Raw genomic sequence first — 24,742 nt, forward strand, 5'->3', positions numbered from 1 at the left:
TTTGTCTTATGGGGACACTTATGGGCTCCACTGTCTCAATATACCTGAATTGCAATTCTTTGTTCTCTAAATCAGCGTTATTTCCTTTTATCTCTATGCCAGTCTGCCAGTCTTTTTTTTTTTTTTTTTGGTTAATATTGGGTGTGCTAGATAATTAAGGATGACACAAAGATCTTGGCTTCAGCCATATTGATGACACAGCCTTAAGCCAGAAGAAAGGAACTTGTAGAAGAACAAGGGTCCCAGTGTTCCTATTATCTTCTCTGCTCTCCCTCCTCTCCCTCCCCCACTCCGCCCCTGACCTCCCTCACCCTGAGTACCTCAGCAGTGGGGCTCCTACTTGTTTTTTCTCTCCATCCATCTCCACTGCTGGTCTAGTCCAGGTGACATATCATTGCCCCTCCCTAGGAATGTGGATCCTCTACTATTATTGGGCAAGAGGTAGCTTTGCCATCTGGCTCCGTGGTTTCCTCACCTGCTTGACCTCCCTTGTGTTGAAATGGAATTCCCCCAGATGACTGTGTAGCCATTCTCTGCCCTCTAGCCCAGCCCAAATGCAGCTTCCACCAGGCAGCCCTCCTGGCTCCACACCGTCCCTGTAGCCTCCCTCATTGTGTCTTACTCCCGTCTTCAGTCACTTTGCCTGAGGGGTCAACACTAGCTAATACAGCCATCTCCAGTAAGAGTTCATGGGACACTGGAGGCTACCTTCTCTGTTCCAGTCATCTAGGACTCACACTCTCTGAAATTCAAGGAGATGGAGGCCTGTGGATACTGGATTGATATGGCATTACCCAGATAAATTACTCAATGAATCAAAATGTCCTTCACAGTGAAAGCTAAGTCAATAAATAATGGTAGGTCAGTAATTGGCTATTTTTATGGAGTTCTTAAAGTCCAGCCTGGTCCCTGACTTTAAGACTGTGTGAATTTAGAGGGCCAACCAATTGGTTCCTTCATTGATGAGGTTTTCTTTCAAGCAGGCTTGAGTCTAACTGGGCTTCAATTTCTAAGCAAAAGAGGTACATTAAGCATCGTTTCATGAGTGAAAACACTCCACTTCTCTTTGTATCTTTGGGGGATTATTTGGCAGTGGGAGATGAAGCACAGTAATTGAAGTCAATCAAGGTTAAAAGAAATGTGCTTGGCAGCACTGCACAAGGGGCCATTTGTGCACCTTGGTCAATATTGTTTTCTAGGCTTTAACGTTCAGGGTTATAGATGACAGAAGTACTTTAACACACAAAAGGAAGATTCTGAATGGCCCTTCTGTAAGTGACTAATAGTGCTACAGTTGCAAAGCCTTTGATCTTTTTCCTTTTCTTATTTAAAAAAAATTTCCTTCTAAAGCATTCCGTGTGAAAACTTGAGAAAACACTTCATGAAGCATTGTTGTTTTAACTGGTGCCTAATTAAGCTGGAGTAGTCAGGCATTTTGTAAGTACCTAATCACCTTTGCATGCAAAGGGATTGCTAATGAAAATATTTTCCTTGTGTCAAAATTAAAAACGGGAGGGAGAAACAATATTTTTTAAAAATATCTTCCTGGGATTTTCTTGTGAGGGGAGGAGGGAGAGTCTGCAGTGTAGATGCAAGGTTCCCACAGCTGGTGACTGTCTTACGTGTTATATTCTTGAGTGCCCAGGTGTGAACTGCCAGTAGCACAGTCAGGGTGTGAGCAGAGATGGCTCTGTTGAGGGTGAACCCGCACCCCAAGAAATACAGACTGCTGCACTGCTCAGGACATCATGCCCTGCCATCAGAGGACCAGTGGCCTTTGGATGGTTTTAATGATCAGGGATGGAGAAGTCCACTCTTGCAGTCAGTTTGGGCTGCCATCACAGAATATTTCAGACTGGGTAGGTTGATCAACATTTATTTCTCATTATTCTGGGGCTGGAAGTCTGAGAGAATGCCTGCATAATTGGGTTCTGGTCAAGGCCCTTTCCTGGTCTGTAGTAGTCTCTCTTCTTTTTTTTTTTTTTTTTTTTGGGGGGGGTGCTGGGGATCGAACCCAGGCCTTGTGCTTACAAGGCAAGCACTCTACCGACTGAGCTATCTCCCCAGCAGTAGTCGCTCTTCTTATTTGTCCTCTTGTGGCAGGGAGAGACACTGAGGAAACAAGACCGCTCTTCTTTTGATAGGGGCACAGATTCCCACATTAGAGTCCCACCCTAATGACCTAACCACTTCCCAAAGGCCTCATCTCCATATCCCATCACCTGGGGCTGGGGTGGAGGTGGCTAGGGCTGCAAAATATGAATTTTAAAGATCCCAGCACCCACCAATACTACACTGCATTTAAATGAGTTAAATCTCTTTTGTTAATATTTAAAAAAAAAACTATATTATTGATATGTGAGTCATAATTTATTATTAATGTCCTTTTATATCTACTGTTTTATATTGCATTGAAGTAAATATTTTGCAGATATAAACACTAACACAGTATATTATATCATGTTATTTTTTTACTAACACACGTATTTCTAAAATTTAAGAATAAAGAGAAATTAGTGATACCAGACAGTTTTCTGTGGAAGCCATGATGGCATCCCCCCACCCTAACCCTTTTGTGGCCTAAGCCTTGCTACTACTCCTCAGGTCTTTTTTCACACACCTCTGCTCACAGGTCATAGGTCACATATTACCATATTACCACTCAGAGCTCACAGCGCAGTCTCTACCTACAGGTTGCCGCTCACAGGTCATATCACCACTCAAAGGTCTCAGATGATAGTCCCCACTCATAGGCCCAGGTCACTGGTCACAGTTCACAGGTCACAGGTTACCTCTCATGAGTGACCTCAAGCTGGCTATGGTGCCTCCCTTGTGTGCTGGAACCTGCCCTGCCTTGGCTTGATCAGGTTTATTCCTCTGCTCTTGTGATGAGCTCCATGTAGGTGGTGTGTTTCCCCCAGTGTATCAGCTTCGCAGTGTCCCTCTCCTTACTCAGAGGGTCATCTTGCCCCCTCCCATCCTGACAGTAGCCCTGCTCCTAACCCCTACCCCATGCTCTGTGGCTTCCAGGAGGCACTGTCATGGAAATGCCCTGGAAGTTTGTCCTCAGGGTCCCAGGAGGACATCATGCCCCCTGCCTTCAGACCCAGATGTTGGGAGTCCCTTGCGTTCCCTTTCTGAAATCTCTGTGCCAGAGCAGGACACCTTTCTCATGTGTGCACAGCACCTTATTCAACACACAGACACACACACTGCACATACACAGGATCCAGGGACACACACTCAGGAACACGGTGATCTGCTCTGCTCCAGTGACAGCCCAGCCAGGTGACCCCTCTGGTCCTCAGCCTAGCAAACCTCCCATTGACACCCAACTGCTGCCGCCTGGTTCTCAGGGGTACTCTGGGTTTCTATTGGGCACAAAACCAACACAGTCCCCAGCACACTATCCCCAGCACAGTCCTGGCCTGGCACTTCTCTTCAGGGCCTGCTCAGGACCAGCAACTGGATGAATGGCAAAGGAGCCCAGGGTGGCTGCACTCCTGCCCCAGGGTTGAGGAATCTGCCTGCCACCAGGTGTCGCCTTAGCGCGATGTTATTGATGTGATGTCAGGACGGGCCAGACTTCCGCCACTGTGACACACATTTTGACAGAATTGTTTTATCAACTTTGGCTAGATATGAAGTGCCCGGTCTGTGGAAACCAGTTTTGCTAATGGCCAGCTTCCTCGTCCCAGCTTCATCACCAGCAGAAGTCGCCTGTGCCCAGCCATCTGCCTCCTAGGTTTCCATTTCCCCCGCAAAGCATGTTCTCAAGTTTCTGTTGGTGAATAAAACTCCTAAAGGTGATCATCCCCATAAAACTTCTCCTGTCTGGCAGATTGGCTTTAAACTTCTGTCATCTGGAGTTTTTTATTTTTTCTTCAGTCATCTATTTTTATGTTACCTTGGTATTTATTCAACAGAACTTGTAGCATTATGATTGATTGAATATAGACTTCTGAATCTAGAGAGTTATGACAGTTTCCCATAATTATTCCAAGCAGAATTTTGTACAGTAAATTTTAAGGCTTTCCCTTAATGCTTGTTATTTTAAAAAGAATGTTGGGGTTGGGGGTATAGCTCAGTGGTAGAACACTTGCCTAGCATGCATGAGGCCCTGGGTTCAATCCCCAGCACTGCAAAAAATGAATAAGCAAAAAACATCATCTGAATATTTTTTATTATAAAAACCACACCTGATCATTATTTTAAAAAAAAAACATGATTAATAGATGAATGCATGACAGTCAAGATGGATGGAGTGAAAATTCCTCAATGGATACAAGTCTCTTCTAGACATTTTTCTATACAATAAGCATCTGTTATGGTTTCAATATGAGATGCCCCCAAAAACTCATGTGTAAGACAATGCAAGAAAGTTTGGAGATGAAAGAATGCACTGATTAGGATAAGGTTATGAAATCCTGATACTAATCAGTGCATTAATCCACCTGAATGGATTAACTGGGTGGTAACTTTAGGCAGATAGGTTGGGGTTGGAAGAAGGGGATCTCTGGGAGGCATGCCTTTGGGGTTTATACTTTGTCCCTGGTGAGGCAAGCTAAGTCTTTCTCTGCTCCTGATTGTCATGCCCTGAGCTGCTTTCCTCTGCCATGCCTTTCCACCATGATGTTCTGCCTCACCTTGGGCCCAGAGCAATGGAGTTGGTTGTCTATGGACTGAACCCAGAAACCGAGTGCCAAATAGACTTTTCCTTAGCTAAAATTGTTCTTTTCAGGTCTTCTGGTTGCAGCAATTAAAAAACTGACTAGAACCACTTACATATGTAAAAGTTTTAACACAAAGCCAGAGCTATACTAATACCATACAGTAGTCCCCACTTATTCAAGAGGGATATGTTCCAAAATCCCCCATAGATGCCTAAACCAAAGATAGTACCAAAGCCTACATATAGCATTTTTCCCTATACATGTCTATGATAAAGTTGATTTTATAAATTAGGCACAGTAAAAGATTAGCAATAACTAATAATAAAGAAGGACAATTACAATAATATACTCTAATAAAAGTTGTTTTATAATTTTAAACAGCTTTTTTTTCTAGGATTTTCCATTTAATATTTTTGGTCCACAGGTAATTTAGGTAATTCAAACCACAGAAAGAGAAACTGCATAAGGGGGAAGTACTATGTTAACAACTTTGCTGTTTTCAATTATAATACATAGAGATAGAAAGACAACTGAGCTATTAGAAAAACAGCTGATCTATTGTCAGCCCCCTCACCCCACCTCTGCATTATGTGCCCTGGGCCTTGCATTGCTTCTTGGGGCTGATCCCTGCATACAGCATCACCTGCACTCCCTTCCCTCTGGCACCTGGCTGGGTGTGCCCCACTTGGTACTAGCAGGAGACAGGATAAGAAGAAGGGGCAGCCCCTTCTCTCAGGCTGAGAGTTTTGCCTACTACTACAACACTGTGGTAGTACTTTATCCTCTCTTGGCTGTACTTTATCTGGCTCCTGATAATATTCCTCTCCCCCTCTTATCTTCAGCTCTGCCTAGTTCTAGTCTTGCCATTCCTTGTTGGTTTCCTTAACCCTGCCACACAGAGATGATTCATTATGCTTCTCTCAGTCAACCTTTGAGCATGCCAGCTGTTTTCTGCCAGGATAGACTGATAGAGATGGATCAATGTACAGGGGGACCTCTTTCTTTGTAATACCAGAGAAGGACTTCCTTTCTTGGATTACTAATAACATTTTTTATTTACTAGGCAATATTTAAGATGCACAAGATTGTATGGAAAATAATAAGTAACTCCAATGTGTTCATGATGTGTGTTAGAAAAAAAAACCAATCAGTTTAGTAACATACTATTTCCAGTACCCTCCCTTTACTGCTGTTCACAGTTTTTCCTGCACATATAAATATTATTATAAATAAGTATATATTTATATATGTAGAAAAATGTATGTATGTACATACATACATATAAATATATGCATCCCTATAAGATTGTGAAATCTCTTTTTGGTCTTCATCCCCATTTCTTGGCATACAACTAATAAGATTCTTGGAATCTCTGAAGTGATGAGTGTATTTGTATATGCTAACGAATAATGGCTGGTGGCTGCAGTTCCTTGGATGGGGGCTGGTCCCAGGAAGGACCAAGATGGGATTATGGGGTTGGAATTTACAACCCCATCCCCCACCTTCTAGAAGGGTATAGAAGCTGAAAGTTAAATTGACCCATCAGTGGTCAATGACTTAAACAGTCATGCTTCCAAAGAAAGCCTCCTAAAAACCCAGGTCAGGTCCTGGAAAGCTGATAGTTGACCCAAATGTGGAGGTCTCTGGAGGGCTTAATACCCAAAAGGGACGTGGCGGCTCCCTGTCCCTGTGCACATACCTTGCTCTGTGGGTATCTTTATCTATGTCCTTTGTAAGATCCTTGATAATAACACAGGAAACCTTAGTGCTTCCCTGTGACCTGTGAGCTGCTGGAGCAGATTAAACCCAAGGAGAGAGTTTGGGGGAAGCCAACAGGTCAGAAGCACATATAAAGCAACCTGGGATTTGAGATTGGCATCAGAGTGTAAGGGGGAGTCTTGGGACTGAGCCCTCACCGGGTAGGATCTGACACTCTCTCAAGTCGAAATGAATTGGGTTGGAGAACATGGGGTGTCCAGTGCAAAACTGCTTGCTTGCTGATGAATAGAAATCCCCACACTCTGGAGTCACAGAATTGTGTGTTGATGGTTGCAATATGAAAGCAGAGGAAAAACAGTTGGTTTGCTTTTCCTACACAACCCCTAACAATATGTCTTTAGTTTTGACATGTTTTAAGATTTCATGTGAATGGTGTTTCTCCCCTTTGTATTTGTCCTTAACTCACTTCTTTTCTGTGATATTTTGTGAGAATTTCCCATATGGGTATGCAAGGCTCTAGTTTATTTTGCACTGCTATCTACAACCTTCCACTATATGAACACAATAGCTCTTTTTTACTCTTTCTCCTCTGGATGGAGATTTGTGCTGTCACAAATGCTCTTATTACAATGTTGCTCTAAACATCCACATCAGGGTCTCTCGGGGCACCCTTGTCAGCAAGTCTCTAGGGTATAAGTCAGTAAGTCTTGTAGGGAAATCACTGGTTTACACATATTCCACTTTGCTGGGTTTTGCCAAATTGTTGTCCAAAGTACTTGTGCAAATCTACACACCCAGCAGCACTTTATCAGGATCCCCATTTCTCCATCCCTTTGGCATACCTCCCATTTTGCCACCTAACAGGAGGAACACAATATCTCACTGAGGGTGTTGGCTGTATTTCCCTGACCACAGAGAGGTGAGACAGTCTTCCTGTGTTAAGGATGGAAGAGCCTCATTCATGAATGACCTGTTTTGCTACTTTCATATTGGGTTGTCATTTCCTTTTTAAATGTTTCTTATTCCATCTAAATACTCATCTTTTCATCGTACTGTACATATTCACAGCCTGAAGCCTAGTTTCCCCCCTCTTGCTCTACACATGTCTGAAAATGGCTGCAAAAGCACTGCAAGTATTAATTTTGAAGTCACAAGTAAATTTAGCAAGTATTCAAATTTATAAATACAAAACTTACAAATAATGAGGATCGGTTATACTTCCATTCCCCCAAAGTTACAAAGATGGTCTCTTACATTTTTCATCTAAAAGTTTTAGAGTTGTGTATTACAGACTTAGGAGTTTTAAATTCTCAGTTGTGAATGATGTACAATTGTCAATGAGTCTATATGGATAAACACTTACACTAGTATCATTTATTATGAATCTATCCTTTTCCTACTAATTTGTCACACATCAGATTTCCATGTGTTTTGTTTTTGTTTTTGTTTGCCCATTCTTCTTCTGCCATCTTAGTCTATCTTTCTACTTTTTATGGATCCCACTGCCTTTACTTACACTGCTCTTATAACAGGTCTTGATATCTTACCAGGCAGTTCCCTTTATGTGGTTATTCCAAATTATCTTGTCTAGTCTTTCGTTTCATTATTTTGGGGCAACAATGGACATAGCAATTGAGTGCACGTATGTTATAAAGCATGGTAATAAAACGAACCCCTGTACTCACTAGATACCACTCCTACCACTGTGACTATCAGTGTGTGTCCCCAGCAGATGGAACTACAATCTTGAATTTTTAAAATATTTTAAACAGCAATAGGGCTGTTTGGAATGAATGCCTATGTGTCCACATCATGGCACATGTGGCAAGCCCTTCCCAAGAAGATCACTGCAAATATTCAACTTTAGAAAATTGTACCAAATTATTTTCCACAGTGGTTGTATCAATCTTTACACCCGTTAGAAACATCTTAGAGTCTTCATTGATTCACATCTTCGACACTTGCTGTTAGTATTATGGATTTTGCCAGTTGAGCAGGAATACAAAAGGTATCTTGTGGTCTCCCTGTACATTTATCAGCTATTACTGAAATTGGCCCTTTTTAAAGATATTTATTTGCCATTCATGTTTCTCCTTCTAAGAATTGTTGCTCATATCTATGGTCTTTTTTTCTGTTTGTTATTTGCCTTTTTAAAAATTGATTCATATGTGGTTTATCTTTTGTCTTGTTTAAGAAATCCTTTCTATTTTGAGGACATAAAAATGCTCTCATAGATTTATTTTCCTTAATCTTCCTTTTCACATTTGTATTCTCTTTTTATTTGCTCTTTATATATATATATATGACAGTAGAGTGTATGTTCACATTTATATTCTTAATCCATCTGACTTTGATTTTTGTGCATGTTATGCAAATAACTATTTATGTTAGCATTGTTCAGTGAATAGTCCATTCCACAAAACTCTACTTAGCTTTGTCTGTCACACAACAAGTTCTGATATTTATTTGCATCCTTTTGTATTAGATGATTTTTTTTCTTTCTCTTGCCAGTGTAATCATCCCTCAGTGACTACAGGATGCATCTGAAGATGCTCAATTCCCTTATATAAATGGTGTAATATTTGCATGTAACTTCCACACGTCTTCCATGTACTTTAAATCATCTCTAGATGACTTGTAATACCCAACACAATGTGAATGCTATGTAAATCGTTGTTTGGCTGTTTTGTTTAGTGAACAGTGAAGGGGGCGGGGGGTGGGGGGGAGTCTTTACATGTTTACTGCAGATGCAATTTTTCCCCTAGTATTTTCTACTCACAGTTGGTTTCCATCTACACTACCTTGATTATTATAATTTTATGATGAGTCCTGCTAGCTGCTAAGAATTTGAATCTGTAAATTTACCTTCAAGTAAAGGTATAACTGCCTCCCGCAAGTTCTAATATGCAGTACTTACTCTTCACCAGTATTCAGCCCTGCCTCTGCCCAGGGCCTCCCCCTGGAGTCCAGCACCCAACACGAGAGCATTGCCTCTAGCACCAGGGCCTCCAGTTCTAGACCAGGCTCCGTCACATTCACTGATGAGCCTGCTGTACCAGCTGCTAAATCTTTGGAACTTCACCTCTGCCTTAACCTTTCAAAAGAGAGAGAGAGAGTGTTGAAATGTTTGAAGTCATTTTAAGAAATGCCTGTTTATTCTGGGTTACCTCTGTTCATTGCTCATCTTTGTAATTCTCTTTTTAAAAATTTCTTCAGACATTCCATACATAGCTATTTTATATTCCGTATTCAACAACTCCAACATCTATAGTCCTTGAGACTCTACGTCAGTTTTTTATTAATGATGCCTCTTGTTGATAGGTAGCTCATGCCCTCATATACAGGGTGAGTCTTAAAATCTTGATGTTGATACATAGAAATCCTGTGGGTCTAAGCTGAGGATTTTGTCCCAAAACAGAATTCCTGTCCTCTGTGAGCAGCCAGAAAATACTAATATTTAGGACCACTTTAGTCACTTCCAAAGTGGTTCTAAACTTAACTCTGGAGTCTCTGTCCAGCAGCTAGCTCAGGGAACCACATCCCTGTGCTGTGATTAATGTTTACCCTTAGGACAACCCTGTTCCTACACTGGCTCACTGCTCAGTTTCCACCTCCAGTTTTGGTTCATAAGTTGGTCTTTAATTTAGAAGAAAAGGAGAGATAAAAGTTTTAGAAATGTTACCTACTTTCTGCAAGGTCAGAATACTTCAAAAACCATTCAGAATTCAGAATTTGACTCTTTTTTGCAACAGAAGGGACTCAACTTATAAAGTTTGCTATCCTACATGTATTAGTGCATTTTCTGTTGCTATAATAAAATACTCAGGGCTAGATACTTTATAAAGAAGAGTGATTTATTTAGCTCACAGTTTTGGAGGCTGAAAAGTACAAGATCAGGCAGCCCTATCTATGCAGTCTCTGGCAAGGGCTTCACAATGGATGGAATTGCAATGGCAGGAGAATATGCTGGAGGGAGAGATAACATGAAGAGACAGGAAGTCAGAGTGCAGGGAGGGACCAGTTTTCCTCTTTCTATAACCACCCACTTTTCCAGAAACTAACTCTATTCTAAGATCAGCATTAATCCCTTCTGAGGATGATGCCCCAATTATCTATACCTTCCACAGTAAGCCACACCTCTTAAAAGTTCTACCACCTGTTACACTGCCTCACTGTGGACCAAGCTTTCAACAAATGTACCTTTGGGGGACAAACCACATCCAAACAATAGTACTACTTGGAAGTGGAGCTCTGCCTTGGACAACTCTTAATCTTACGCTCTGCTATCTGGAGTTTATTCCTGTCAAATTCCACACATACACAAACACACATACAAATAAGACTTTGTGTGATCTTTCTTGGAATTCCACTGGATTCATAAATTAATTTAAAAATAATGACTTTTTAAATTTTTAATCATATCTATGACTATTTTTGCTATTCATTCACAATAAACTTTTATTTTTTCTGTATTTATTCTTGAATATTTGATATTTCCTTTGCTGATATAAATCATATCTTTTTAAAAATTATACTTCCTGGTTTTTGTAAGTATATGAGAATGAAATTAATTTTGCATGTTTATAGCATATGCAACAGTACTGCTCAACCATCTTACTTAATTCGAAATATTTTAAAATGTCATTGGATTTTCCATGTAAATAATTGCATCATCTTGGACAGTTTTTCTTCCTTCCCAATTTGAATACAATTTACTTCTTCTGATTATCTTGTTCAATGGTTGGGGCTGCTGTACAGTGTTGAATAGAAGTGATAATGACTTCTATCCCCAGGTTCTTCTGGATATTTACTATAGGGTTTCTTGAGTTAAGGGAACTCTCATCTGTATTAGAGGCAGTTTACATTAGTATTGAAATATCAACTCCTACATTATGTCTATTAGGACGATCATACCGTTTTTCTCCTTTAATGTGGTGAATTCCATTAATACATTAGCTTATGTTAAAACATTTTTGTGCCAGTTGAGGTGGCGCATGCCTATAATCTCAGTGGCTCAGGAGTCTGAGGCAGGAGTTCAAATCTAGCTTCAGCAACTTAGTGAGGCCCTAAGCAATTCAGCAAGACCCTGTCTCTAAATAAAATATAAAAAAGGGCCTGGGCCATGGCTCAGTGGTTAAGCACCTTGGGTTCAGTCCCTGGTACCAAAAAACAAAAACAAAAAACAAAAAACAAACAAAAAACCTTTATAATACAGAAGTAAACTCAAATAGGTCACAATATACTTGTAATATGCAACTAGATTTTAGTATGTCAGTATTTTGATTAGGATTTTTGCATCTGCATTCATAATGAATAATTTCTCTCTCTTGTTCTTTTTTAAAGATCCAATTATCTCAAAACAAGCTACATAATGTGCCACTTTTATCCTATAGTATGAGGATCTCTGTCTGAACTCTTCTGTTCCTTTCTGTTCCTTTGTGGATGCCATATATTCTATTATAGATTTATGATACATTTTGATGTGTATGGAATCTTTTTTATTTTTTTAATTCATTTTTATTGTAAACAAATGGGATACATCTTGTTTCTCTGTACATGAAGTAGAGGCATACCATTTGTGTAATCATACATTTACATAGGGTAATAGTTTTTTATTCATTGTTATTATTTTTTTCTTCCACCCCACCCCTCCCACCCCTCTTATCCTTCTATATACTCCCTCCTTCCTCCATTCTTGCCCCCTCCCACCTCCCATTATGTGTCATCATCCACTTATCAGCGAGATCATTCGTCCTTTGGTTTTTTGAGATTGGCTTAGCTCACTTAGCATGATATTCTCCAATTTCATCCATTTGCCTACAAATGCCATAATTTTATTAATTTTTTATGGCTGAGTAATATTCCATTGTATATATATATATATATATACCACAGTTTCTTTATCCATTCATCAATTGAAGGGCATCTAGGTTGGTTCCACAATCTGGCTATTGTGAATTGAGCAGCTATGAACATTGATGTGGCTGTATCTCTGTAGTATTCTGATTTTAAGTCCTTCAGGTATAGGCCAAGGAGTTGGGATAGCTGGGTCAAATGGTGGTTCCATTCCAAGTTTTCTAAGGAATGTCCACACTGCTTTCCAGAGTAGCTACACTAATTTGCAGCCCCACCAGCAATGTATGAGTGTACCTTTCTCCCCACATCCTCGCCAACACCTGTTGTTGCTAGTATTCTTGATAATCGCCATTCTAATTGGGGTGAGATGGAATCTTAGGGTAGTTTTGATTTGCATTTCTCTTATTACTAAAGATGTTGAACATTTTTTCATGTATCTGTTAATTGCTTGTACATCTTCTTCTGTGAAGTGTCTGTTCATTTCCTTAGCCCATTTGTCAATTGGGTTATTTGCATTCTTGGTGTAGAGTTTTTTGAGTTCTTTATAGATTATGGAAATTAGTACTCTATCTGAAGTATGAGTGGCAAAGATATTCTCCCACTCTATAGGCTCTCTGTTCACATTGCTGATAGTTTCCTTTGCTGAGAGAAAGCTTTTTAGTTTGAATCTATCCCAGTTATTGATTCTTGCTTTTATTTCTTGTGTAATGGGAGTCCTCTTAAGAAAATCTGATCCTAAGCCAACATGTTGAAGATTTGGACATACTTTTTCTTCTATAAGATACAGGGTCTCTGGTCTGATTTCAAGGTCCTTGATCCATTTTGAGTTGAGTTTTGGGCAGGGTGAGAGATAGGGTTTTAGTTTCATTCTGTCGCATATGTGCAGTTTTCCCAGCACCATTTGTTGAAGAGGCTATCTTTTCTCCATTGTATATTTGATCAATGCTCACAAAATCCAATGCATTTTTATACATAAGTGATGAATCTTCAGAAAGAGAAGTTAGGAAAACTACCCCATTCACAATAGCCTCGAAAAAAATAAAATACTTGGGTATCAATCTCACAAAAGAGGTTAAATACCTCTACAACAAGAACTAGAGAACACTAAAGAAAGAAATTAAAGAAAACCTTAGAAGATGGAAAGATCTCCCATGTTCTTGGATAGGCAGAACTAATATTGTCAAAATGGCCATACTATCAAAAGTGCTATACAGATTCAATGCAATCCAATTAAAATCCCAATGACGTATCTCACAGAAATAGAGCAAGCAATTATGAAATTTATCTGGAAGAATAAGAAACCTAGAACAGCTAAAGCAATCCTTAGCAGGAAGAGTGAAGCAGGGGGTATTGCAATACCAGACCTTCAACTATACTACAAAGCAATAGTAACAAAAACAGCATGGTATTGGCACCATAATAGACAGGTAGATCAATGATACAGAATAGAGGACATGGACACAAACCCAAATAAATACAATTTTGTCATACTAGACAAAGTTGCCAAAAATATGCAATGGAATCTTTCTTTTCCAAAAATTTCTTGACATAGGTTGCTTATTTTTTCTTTCATAATTTCATAAATTTAGGATAACAAAAATTTTTTGAATTGTCTTTTAAAGCTAGAGGCTATTTAGGATCTCAGTGGCTTTAAAAAATTTGAATTTATGAAAGACTTTTTATACACACACACACACACACACATGCACACACTTTTATGACTTGATTATCCTTCCTGGAATATCAGAGAAGTGGCAAAATGTTTTCTTTATCTCAAAAGTTAATAGAAGTGTAAGGGAAAAAAAAGTATATGAGTGAAAAGTTATTTATACAGATTATAGTTTAGATAATTTACAGTCATCAAGTAAAGACTAACATCTATGGCTTCAGAGGATAAAGGACTGTCTTTCAGTTAACGAATAACTGCACCACCACGGAGAGCATATAAGTTTCCTCATGGGTCCTCGTCAAAGTTAAAAGTGCCATTGAACAAAGAGCATATTGGGTATGAGAAGTAGTCCTGTCCTCTCATACCATTTCCTTTATTGATGGCACTGGAGTGGTCAAATCAAGAAGAAAATTTGCTTACATTTTTAGGAACCTTAAATGAGTTGAGTGTATCTTGAAATTTTAGCTTACCCAGATTCCTCCTTGAATCACTTTACCTTCTTATATGACAACTTTATTTAGCTTCTTTTGTAGGATCAGTATTTAAAACAGCCATAAAGATCTCTGTAGCCAATAAGTGCTTTCTACATAAATAAATTGAATGGCTCAGGATCTGATGCAAATTGTATCCCATCACTTGAGAAGTTTTACACACACACACGCAGACACACACATGCAGACACACCTGCATGCACACACATTGATCATGCTAACAAGAGGTTTTTGTTTGTTTTATTTAGTTGTTTTTACTGCGTCTAGTTACTATGTTAATTTATTTAAAGGTGAAGATGAATTTTTCTGTGTATGTGGTTGGAAATTTGTAAAGTAAGTATATTATTTCCTTCTAGTCCAAACTTAAAATTCAGAAGAGAATAATGAGATATTTTGTAAACTTTCAAACAAATATTTAGCAGTCAACTTTTTTGAATGAGCTACTTATTCTACTATACAGAATAGTAGAAAATATGGTCTCTGCTCTTGATATTATTTTAAGACAGAAATAAAAATGTCCTGTCTATTCCTACTGCAGGGTCTGAGACTTACCTCCTCTCAAGCTAACAAGCTAGCCTGTTACTTTTTACTGTTTACTTCTCTGGCAGAAGACATGAAACTCCTGGTTCAGAAACAAGGAATTTTATTACTCACAGCAAAAACAGTAACCAGAGCATTATGTTGGCTTCTGTCAGTTCCTCGTGTCCCTTCTGTCTCAGGGTAGTAATATAAAGCACCCATCATGGAAACTTGCACAGTATGTTACATTACAGGGGGAAGAACAATAAACTTGGGGAATCTAATGCCTAAAATCTATGTTCCTTCTTCCTCAAGGTTGTTGCAAATACAACCTACGGAAATGAACTGGGTAACAAATAGTCAAGGTTTTATGTTCTTGGCAGGAACTTGAAGCCATGCCCAGAGTAATGGTAGTGTCTACCATCACAAGGCAATAAACAATAAATGGTGCAAACATTAAATAGGATAATTCAGAGAAACCAAACCCCCAGCCCACACAAAATTAATGTTGTGTTTTGGGTAGTCACTTCTGCTTTATGCTATATGTCTCTTCTTATTATTCTGCCTTCCATCATTGTACTCTGACTGATAAAGGCCTCTGAGAGGACCTCTTTCATTATTCAAAGAAAAAAAATGTGGGAAAAAGAAAACCGGTGAATGCAATAATAGAAATGAATATAATTGTTTGTCCTCTGTATACCAATATTTTCAACAAACGAAAGATTCAAAGTCCTGAATTTTTAATATTTTTAAATATATGGGCATCTGTCAATTCTCATGACTGTCACCTTTCTCTGGTAATTGTGTTATTAATATCTAGAATCTACTTGGACTGGAGATCATTTAAAAGAAGTCAGCATTTGTAAGTTTCCCTACATATCTAAAACTTTTTTCCTCTTACCTTTGTTTTGTATGTGATTTCCTTAATTTTATTCGTGTTAATAACTTCAAAAGCAAGTATAAAGAATGTCCAGCAGCAAAACTCAGTATCAGCAGTGAAAGAGGTACTTCATTTTGACACTTGCCATTTTGAATGACCTTGCCAAGGTATTTTATAGAACATGGATTTCAGGACTTGTAGAGGACTCTCTGATTAAGCTGTCAAAGGGGTAGAAGCATTGTTTAAGTCAGAAAAGAATTCTAAAGAAACACATAAAAATAATTGTGGGTGGTAGGAAGTTATTTAGAAAAGAAGAAAAGCATTTAAATAGCTGGAGGAAGGGGAAAAAGCAAAAGAAGTATTTTGGCATGTATTTCAAATAAATCACTTCGTGAGACATAAAGTAGTATTTGCCTCAGGATGCTTATTCACACAAAAGGTTATGATTTATGTTTCTTTTCTATGAGTAGTTTTATTTGGTCACAAATGGCAGTATATGCAAAATTAATGTTATTTTAAGAAGAGCATTCATTTCAATAACTCTGAATGTGTGGAAAATAAAGTTGAGATTTCTAGATTGAGGACAAAAATATAGGTATTGTTTATGTTCTTAGCCACATTACATTGACAGGTGTCACTATTTTAGTCATAATTTTGAATTACCCCCTGAGAGCTATAAAATACATATTTAAATAGAGTTCTATATAGTCTTTCAGGGTTCTCTCTGGTGTATTTTTATGGTAAGAATGGTAATTTGAAAAATGCCCTATTCTATAGGTAGTTGTTAGGGGAACCAAATCCCCTGAAGTAAGATGAATCTGGAAGAGGGAATGAATAAATACAAGGGGCATCAGATGCTTCAGGAACATCCATTAGGTCAAGGTCATAGAGATGACTCCTAATCTATATCTCTAGCTCTAATCACCATTGTCAACTTCTGACCCAAATTTCCAACTATTTACTAAGATGTATGAGGGACAGGCTCCCTGACCACTCAGCCTCTCAATGTCTCAAAGCACAGTGATTATTCTGGTTTTAGGACTGCTTCCCTTCTAGGATCCCCTGGCCTAGGTGCTGGCATCTCATGTTCCCATCCACCAGAATCATCTCATATTTTCTCCTCTTCTTCTTCACCTCAGTCCCCCTCCACCACTGCCAATGACCAATAAATGTCTATGCCTTGCTGGCTTGGGCTTTCAAGTCCCTCTCAGACTATCTTCCTGCTTCTTCCATGCACCCTACTTTATCTTCAATGCTGTCTCAATGGTCACTTCCATGTTTCCAGGAGTCTCTCATTTCACAGATGTTAACTGAGCACTGATTATACTCAGCTTCTGTGCTGGACCCTGCAAGGGCATCTTTATCAATTATTTGTCAAAACAGGTTGCATCATTTCTTTCCCAACATCACACTCCATGAATTGTACCCTCTAAGACGGAGAACAAGATGAAGATGTCTGCTTTCACCATCTTACTCATTCTCAATATTCAAAAGTCTTAGCTAGTGCCATAAGGCAAGAAAAAAGAAATAAACAAGAAGAAAGTATTTGAGCTCATTCCTGGGAAATTAAGCTGAATGAAAAAAAAATTCCAAAAGGTTACAATCATGATTTCATTTATGATAATTCTTAAAATGGGAAAAACATAAAAATATAAAACAGACTAGTGTTTGACAGATGTTAGGAACCCCGGGGATTGAGCAGGCAGCCGAGGGAGGGGTGAGTGTATATGTAAAAGACAACATAGGGGTAAGGTGGTTGTGGGTCTTTGTGGTGATGGAGATGTTCTGTATTTTGACTTTATCATTGTTAGTATCCTGGCCATGATATTTTGCAAGGTGCCACCATCAGGTATACAGGACCTAATCTGTATATTATTTCTCACAATTGCATGTGAATCTACAATTATCTCAAGATTAAAAGCTTTATTTTAAAACTTGGCATTTTATTAAGCACTCATTGCAACTTGGAGTTGAATGTTGTGATTGATAAAATATTGCCCACTTCCTTACATATTGACCATTCCAAGATTTTCTTGGAATTTTACTATTTCTTGGATTTTACTATTGGAATTTACTATTGGAATTTCTTGAATTTTACTATTTAATAATTATCAAAATTATAAAAGACATTATTTAATATTAAGAATAATCTGATCAGCATTGTAAAAGAATAAACACATATGTTATATTTAAGGTCAATCTTGATTATGAAAACACACATACAACAAAATCTCCATGAAGCAAATGATACTCAATTTCTACCCTCATTCTGGACCCTATCAGAAGGGCTAAGGATTCTACTTCCTGGGTGGCCAAGATGAGTTGACCTTCTCCTGCATCTTTTCTCACAGGATCTCCTCTTCAGTGTGTGTGCCCTCAATGTCCTCTCCACCATCGTGTGTGCATTGGCCACAGCCATGTGCTGCATGCAGATGGTCTCCTCTGACGTCCTACAGATGGTGAGTGGACCCTCTTCCTGCCCAAACCCACTCAAAATGCTGGGCCTGATCCCTTCTCCCACAGCCAGTTTTAGACCAATATAGAAGCAGGTGCATCTGACCAGAAGGGAGGCCCTATCAGTCCATGAAGTGTGGAGACCCTAGGAGGTCATCTCATGCAGCTCCCTGGAAGACAGATCATCTATGCGTTTGGTGCCACTGATGTCTTTATTTTAGATGTGATTGGAGTTCAATGTTGATAGGCCCTACCAGGGCCCTGTCCTAGATGCCCCCTGATGTGTGTTCCTGAGTAATTTTAGTGAAAGTCTGACAGCTCTAGATATCCCCAGGGTCCAAACCACCAGAGCAAAGCACATTCCTCATACTTCACAATTCTCTTTTAATAAAGGAAGTTCAGAGTTGTTAGGAGATTAGTTCTCAATTGAAAAACTGCTATTCTTTGCTTTTTAAAATTGCTAATTAACCCTGAGCTCATAATCCAGTGGCAGGCCACTGGCCATCCTTTAGCTCCCTGGCTAGGGTCTCACAGAAGAATAACTGCTGCTCCCAGGGAAGCAATGAGGCCAGAAGCAGGGGTCACAAACTTAATTAATACACATTTATAAACACATATTTCATAAATAATGAATATTCCTGGGTGTTTCAATGTGGGTGGAACAAAACTCACTGTTCAGTATGTTACCAGTAAACTCAGTACAATTAAGAGAAGTTGAGAAGAAGATCTTGTTCTTTGATGCTAAGCATAGGAATCCCACACTTGATCTCATTCTTTCCCTTCCTCTTTGTCCCTTTCTCGTAGTGTATTTTTGTTACACATAACAGAATACCCAAGATTTAGTGATTTTTTTTCAGTACTAAGGATTGAACCCAGGAGTGCTTTATCATTGAGCTACACTCCCAGGCCTTTTTATTTGTTTATTTATTTTACTTTGAAACAAGGTCTAACTAAGTGGCAGAGGCTGACCTCAAGCTTGTGATAGTCCTGTCTCAGCCTCCCAAGTCACTATAGTCATGTGCCACTACACCCAGCAAGAACAGGTAATTTGTAAAGAAAAAGAGGTTTCTTTAGCTCATGTTTCTGGAGACAGAGAGTCCAAGATGGAGCAATTCCCTCTGTTGGCTTCCGGTGTGGACTTCCAGGCAAAAGGCAGAAGGGATGTGGGCACAGAAGGAAGACAAAACACAAGAGGAAAACTTCCTTAACAACAACCCACTCTGGTGGCAACTAACCCCATGAGAGTGAAAACTCACTCCCACAGGTAGCATTAATTCATTCATTAGAGTTCTCCCAACCAGGCCCCACCTCCCACCCAACACTGCTATGTTGGAAATTCAGCTTCAACTTGAGTTTCGGTGGAGACTGATATTTAAACCATAGCACCATCTTCCTGTCCCTCAGCTTGCCTCTTGAGACTAAACCTGCCTTCCAGCCAATGTTTTATGCATCTCATGAAAAAACAGGCAAGATGTTCCTGTAGTAGGCTCATGCTGTTGTTTTTCTCATTCACCCTGTGGCATGATCAGTTAATCAAGATATTGGGCCAGAGAGCATCATTACCAAGACATTAGAAATGTACTGGTCCTGATCATATGCCATGTGCAGCCTCCCCTCCTGATATATATCCACGCAGCTGTCACAGCAGGCTGACCTTTCAGAGAGGTTGCAGTGTTCTGAAAGGTGTCTAATTAAGCAGTTATTCAGCAGAATGAACTTTTGGCCCTGTTCATGGAGGCCTTGTGTTGGCAATTTTCTCCAGTGTGTTGTGTAAAGGAAAGGTTAAGTACCCGGGGGCTTACTCACCTCAGTAGATTTTACTATTGATCTGGAAATATCACACCAATTTGACCAAACTAACATAACTAAGGGCTATACATGCTGAAAGTTTGTATTCCTCTAGTTTTAAGCATGGAAATGAAAATAATGCTTTATATGATTTTTAAATACACTTTAAATCAACTAAGTAAGAGAGATGTATCTTCTAGCTATGAAAACGCGTACACTCATAACAGCGATGTGCAGGGTCATTATTTAGTTACAATGTGTGGAAAAGAAGGAGTCCTGGAGTCATGAGTTTAAAGTCAGACACATCCAGGTCCAAATACACCTCTTCTTTGTTTGAAAAAGGTGACTCTGGCTATATACTAAACCTGCCTGTGCCTTAGTTTCCTTACCTATGAAATGGATCTAATGGAATATCTGGTGATCTCTCAACAATTGTAATATTTGTTGATTTGTTTTTGAAGTGCTGGAGATAGAACCCAGGGTCTCACACCTACTAGGCAAGTGCTATACCACTGAGCTACACTCCCAATCCTGAGTTGTTTTTTAAACAGGAGGCTAAAGCAAGAGGATCAAGAGTTCGAAGCCAGCCTCAGCAAAAGCAAGGCACTAAGCAACTCAATGAGACTTTGTCTCTAAATAAAATACAGAATAGGGCTGGAAATGTGGCTCAGTGGTTGAGTGCCCCTGAGTTCAATCCCTGGCACACCCTGCCCCCCAAAATCACTATGTAAACATAAATTATTGTAGCAATTACAACTGTTTGAGTAAGTTTTCTGTTGCTATAACAAAATAACTGAGGGTGGTACTTCATAAAGAGAAGAGGTTTATTCAGCTTACAGTTTTGGTGGCTGAAAGTCCAAACACCATGGTGCCTGCTCTTATGAGGATCCCTTTAGCTGTGTTACATCATGACAGATGGCATCATGGTGGATAGCATCACAGTGGCAGTCGCATGTGGGAGAGACAGTAATCACATGGTGAGACAGGAAGCCAGAGAGGGACTCAGAAATCAAGCTTGCTCTTTTATATCAACTTTTTCTCATAAGAACTAGCTCTCTTCAAGAGACTGGTTTTAATCCCTTCCAGATACCTTGTCCCCAGTAAGCTAAGCACTTTCCACTGGACCCCACCTCTTCAAGGTTCCATACCACATTCCTGCACTACTACACTGAGGACCAAGTTCAAACCATGAATACTTGGGGAACAAACCACATCAAACCTATAGTAAGCTCCCATCAGAAACTGGCTATTTCATCATTAAGTATGCTGTGTGGGTTAGTTTATTTCAAACCCCAACTGGGAAGTAGAAATCATTAAGCTTCCTGCTGGCAAGGTCTTCTCCTTGTGTGACCACATGCTGTGGGACCACCAAGGCTCTGCTCTGTCAAGACCTGGACATGCCACTGAGCTCCAGAGTCACAGTAGAGGCAGAGGAGAGTGGTAGAACATGACTGTGCACCCATGGGACCAGCATCCAATCAGGGGCACATCACCATTAGTGTTTGTTTCCTCTGCTTTAAATAAGATTACTTTTGATCTTCTGTCTCACAGAGCCACTGAGAAGATGATTCAGATAATATGTGGAAATAGGTTTTGAAAAAGCAGGGTGGCCACAATGGAGATTGCTTGTGGCATGTGGGTAGGAGGCTGGACCAGGCTGATTGCCCCATTCTGAACCCGCAGAGAAGTAGGGAAGCCTGAGGGAGTCTTGCTTATGCCTGGAAGGATGGAACCAGGAACTGAGTTGTTCAGGAGGATGCTTCAGAATCTTACTTCATTTCAATTGATCAGTCAATTCTTTAATTAAAAATATATGATCCCTGAAACAAGTCCAATAATATAACCAAATATAAAGAAAAAGTTAATAATCTCTGGGCCCATGAAAGAAATCAATGCTAAAACTTTGCAGTGAATCCTCCTATTTATTCCTTTATTTCTCAAGTGCTTATATAAACACATACAAATATTCTTGTTTTCCACTTTTTCTCCTGCCCTTCCTCCTTTCTATCCCTTCCATTGTATCAATACATTATATTTTGTTTATTCATTCATCAGTTGGTGCTCATGGGTTGTTTCTACTCCTTGGCTATTATGAATAATGCTTATGAGGATCTTTGTATATATTTTTGTGTGAACATATGTGTTCTTGTTCTCTTGGGTGTATGTCTATAAGTATAATTGCTAGGTCATAATGAAGATTCTGTTTTAAGGAACTGCCAGGTTATTTTCCAAAACAACTGCACCATTTTATTCTCCCACCCAAAGAAAATGGGGTTTCCAATTTTCCCACCTAATTGCCAACACTTATCTTTTAATTATAACCATCCTAGTGGTTGTGAAGTAGTGTTCCATTGTGGTTTTGACTTTCATTTTCCTTAGAATTAATGATGTTGAACATCTTTTGATGTGCTTAATGGTTTTTTGTATATCCTCCTTGGAGAAAGTGTTTTCAAGTCCTTTACCCATTTTAAAAATTGGGTTGTTTGTCTTTTTGTTACTGACTTGTAAGAGTTCTTTATATATTCTTAATATGAGAACATCATCAGATAAATAACTTGCAAAATTTTTCTCCTAGTCTGTGGATTATCTTTTAACTTTGAAAAGAATGAAAGTTTTAATTATGATATGCTATCATAAATGGAATTGTTTTCATTTTTATATAATTTGTTGCTAGTGTATAGACATAAAAATGATTTTTTACATTGATTTTGTGTCCTTGAAACCATGCTGAACTTCCTCATTTAAATCCAATCTGCCTATTTTTTCTTTAGTTGTTTGTGCTATTGATGTCCTATCAGAGAAACTATTGCCTAATCCAATATGAGGAAGATTTATGTCTGTTTGCTTCTAAGAATTGTATAGTTTTAGTTCTTACATTTAGGTCTTTAGACTATTTTGATTTAATTGTTGTATATATTGTAAGGTAGAGGTCCAAATTTGTTCTGTTTCCAACACCATTTGTTGAAATGACTAATATTTCCCTATTGAATTATCTTGGTAACATGGGTGAAAACCAGTTAACCAGAAAATGAATATATGAGTTTATATATGAACTCTCAGTTCTATTTCATCAATTAATTTGGTCTTGGTTGTCGTAATAAGTTTTCTCTTTCTTTCTCTCTCTGTTCTTTTTTTTTCAGTACTAGGTATAGAGCCCAGAGCCTAGCCTATGCCAGGCAAGAGCTCTACCATGGAGCTACAGCTCCCATCCTTTTTATTTTATTTTGAGACAGGGTCTCACTAAGTTGCTCAGGCTAGCCTCGAACTTATTAGAAAGTTTCTCCAGTAACTGGAATTGCAGGATTGTGCCACCATGCCCAGCTTGTAGGAAGTTTTAAAATTGGATATGTGCATCCCCCAATTTTGTTCTTATTTTTTAATATTGTTTGGGAGATTCTGTGCCCTTTAAGTTTCATATGGATTTTAGGATCAGTTTGTCAATTTCTGCCAAAAAAAAAAAAGAAAAGAAAAAAGAAACCCCAGTTGGGACTTGGATACTTTGATTACTATTGTATCATATCTGTGGATCAATTTAAGAAGTATTGTCATCTTATTGATATTGTCTTCTAGTCCATAAACATGGGGGATGTCTTTTCACTTATTTAAATCCTCTTTAGTTGCTTTTAGTTATAGTTTGTAGTTTCCAGTGTACAAAATTTACACTTCTGATATTCAGTTTATGTCTAAGTATCTTTACCATTATGATGCTATCATAAATGGAATTGTTTTCATTTTTATATAATTTGTTGCTAGTGTATAGACATAAAAATGATTTTTTACATTGATTTTGTGTCCTTGAAACCATGCTGAACTTCCTCATTACCTTTAACTTTTGGGGGGATTTTTTCTATATGCAAGATTATGCCACCTACAAGTAAAAGTAGATTTATTTCTTCTATTTCATTCTCTGTGCCTTTTATTCAATTTTCTTGCCTAAATGCTGTAGCTGGAGCCACCTTCCATAGTGGGAGAGTGGGTATCCTTGTGTGTACCTATCTTAGGGGAGGAAGTTTCCAGTATTTCACTATTACTATGTTAGCTGTGAGTGTTTCAGAGATGCCCTTTATCAGGAGGGTTTGGGAAGTTCTTTTCTGTTGCTAATTTGTCAAATGTTATCCTTTATCATAAAAGATTTTGGATTTTGTCAAATGCTTTTCTGCATCTATCGAAATGATCATTTGTATTTTTTCTCCTTTATCCTATTGATATTGTTTATTATATAGATTTGTCTTCTGATGTTAAACCAATTTTGTGTTCATTAGAAAAATCCCACTTGGTCATGTTATGAAATTATTTTTACGTGTTACTAGGCTTTGATATCACAGCAATGTTGACCTTATAGATTGGGTTTGGGAATATCCCTTCCTCTTCTGTTATTTTGCAGCAGGGGCGGGTGGGCAGGACATTTTTGAAGAGTTCACCAGGGAAACAATTTAAGCTGCACTTTTCCTTGTGAGTAGTTATTATTATTATTATTATTATTATTATTATTATTATCAATTCAGTCTCTTTGTCACATTTTTTGTCCTTCTTGAGAATGTCTTGGCGTTTGCATCTTTATAGGAATTTGTCCATATATAATTGATGTTATGTGGACAAAGTTTATGTTAAATATGTTGAAATAAAATTTGCGTGCATTGGACATAAGTTAAAATAAAATGTACTGTGTGTGTGTGTGTGTGTGTGTGTGTGT

At 38.7% G+C, this 24,742-nt stretch overlaps 1 protein-coding gene across 3 annotated transcripts in view; it reads left to right on the top strand.

The window, feature by feature from the left end:
* Positions 1–24,742, top strand: part of Entrep2 (endosomal transmembrane epsin interactor 2) — a 450,763-nt gene that overhangs the window by 401,126 nt on the left and 24,895 nt on the right. For all 3 annotated transcript variants that reach the window (XM_047540850.1, XM_047540852.1, XM_047540851.1), the window contains one exon: positions 18,159–18,266. In XM_047540850.1, coding sequence (XP_047396806.1) covers positions 18,159–18,266 — 108 coding nt within the window. The remainder of the gene's footprint in view (positions 1–18,158; positions 18,267–24,742) is intronic.

Source organism: Sciurus carolinensis, chromosome 2 (genome assembly GCF_902686445.1).
Source record: "Sciurus carolinensis chromosome 2, mSciCar1.2, whole genome shotgun sequence".
NCBI lineage: Eukaryota > Metazoa > Chordata > Mammalia > Rodentia > Sciuridae > Sciurus > Sciurus carolinensis.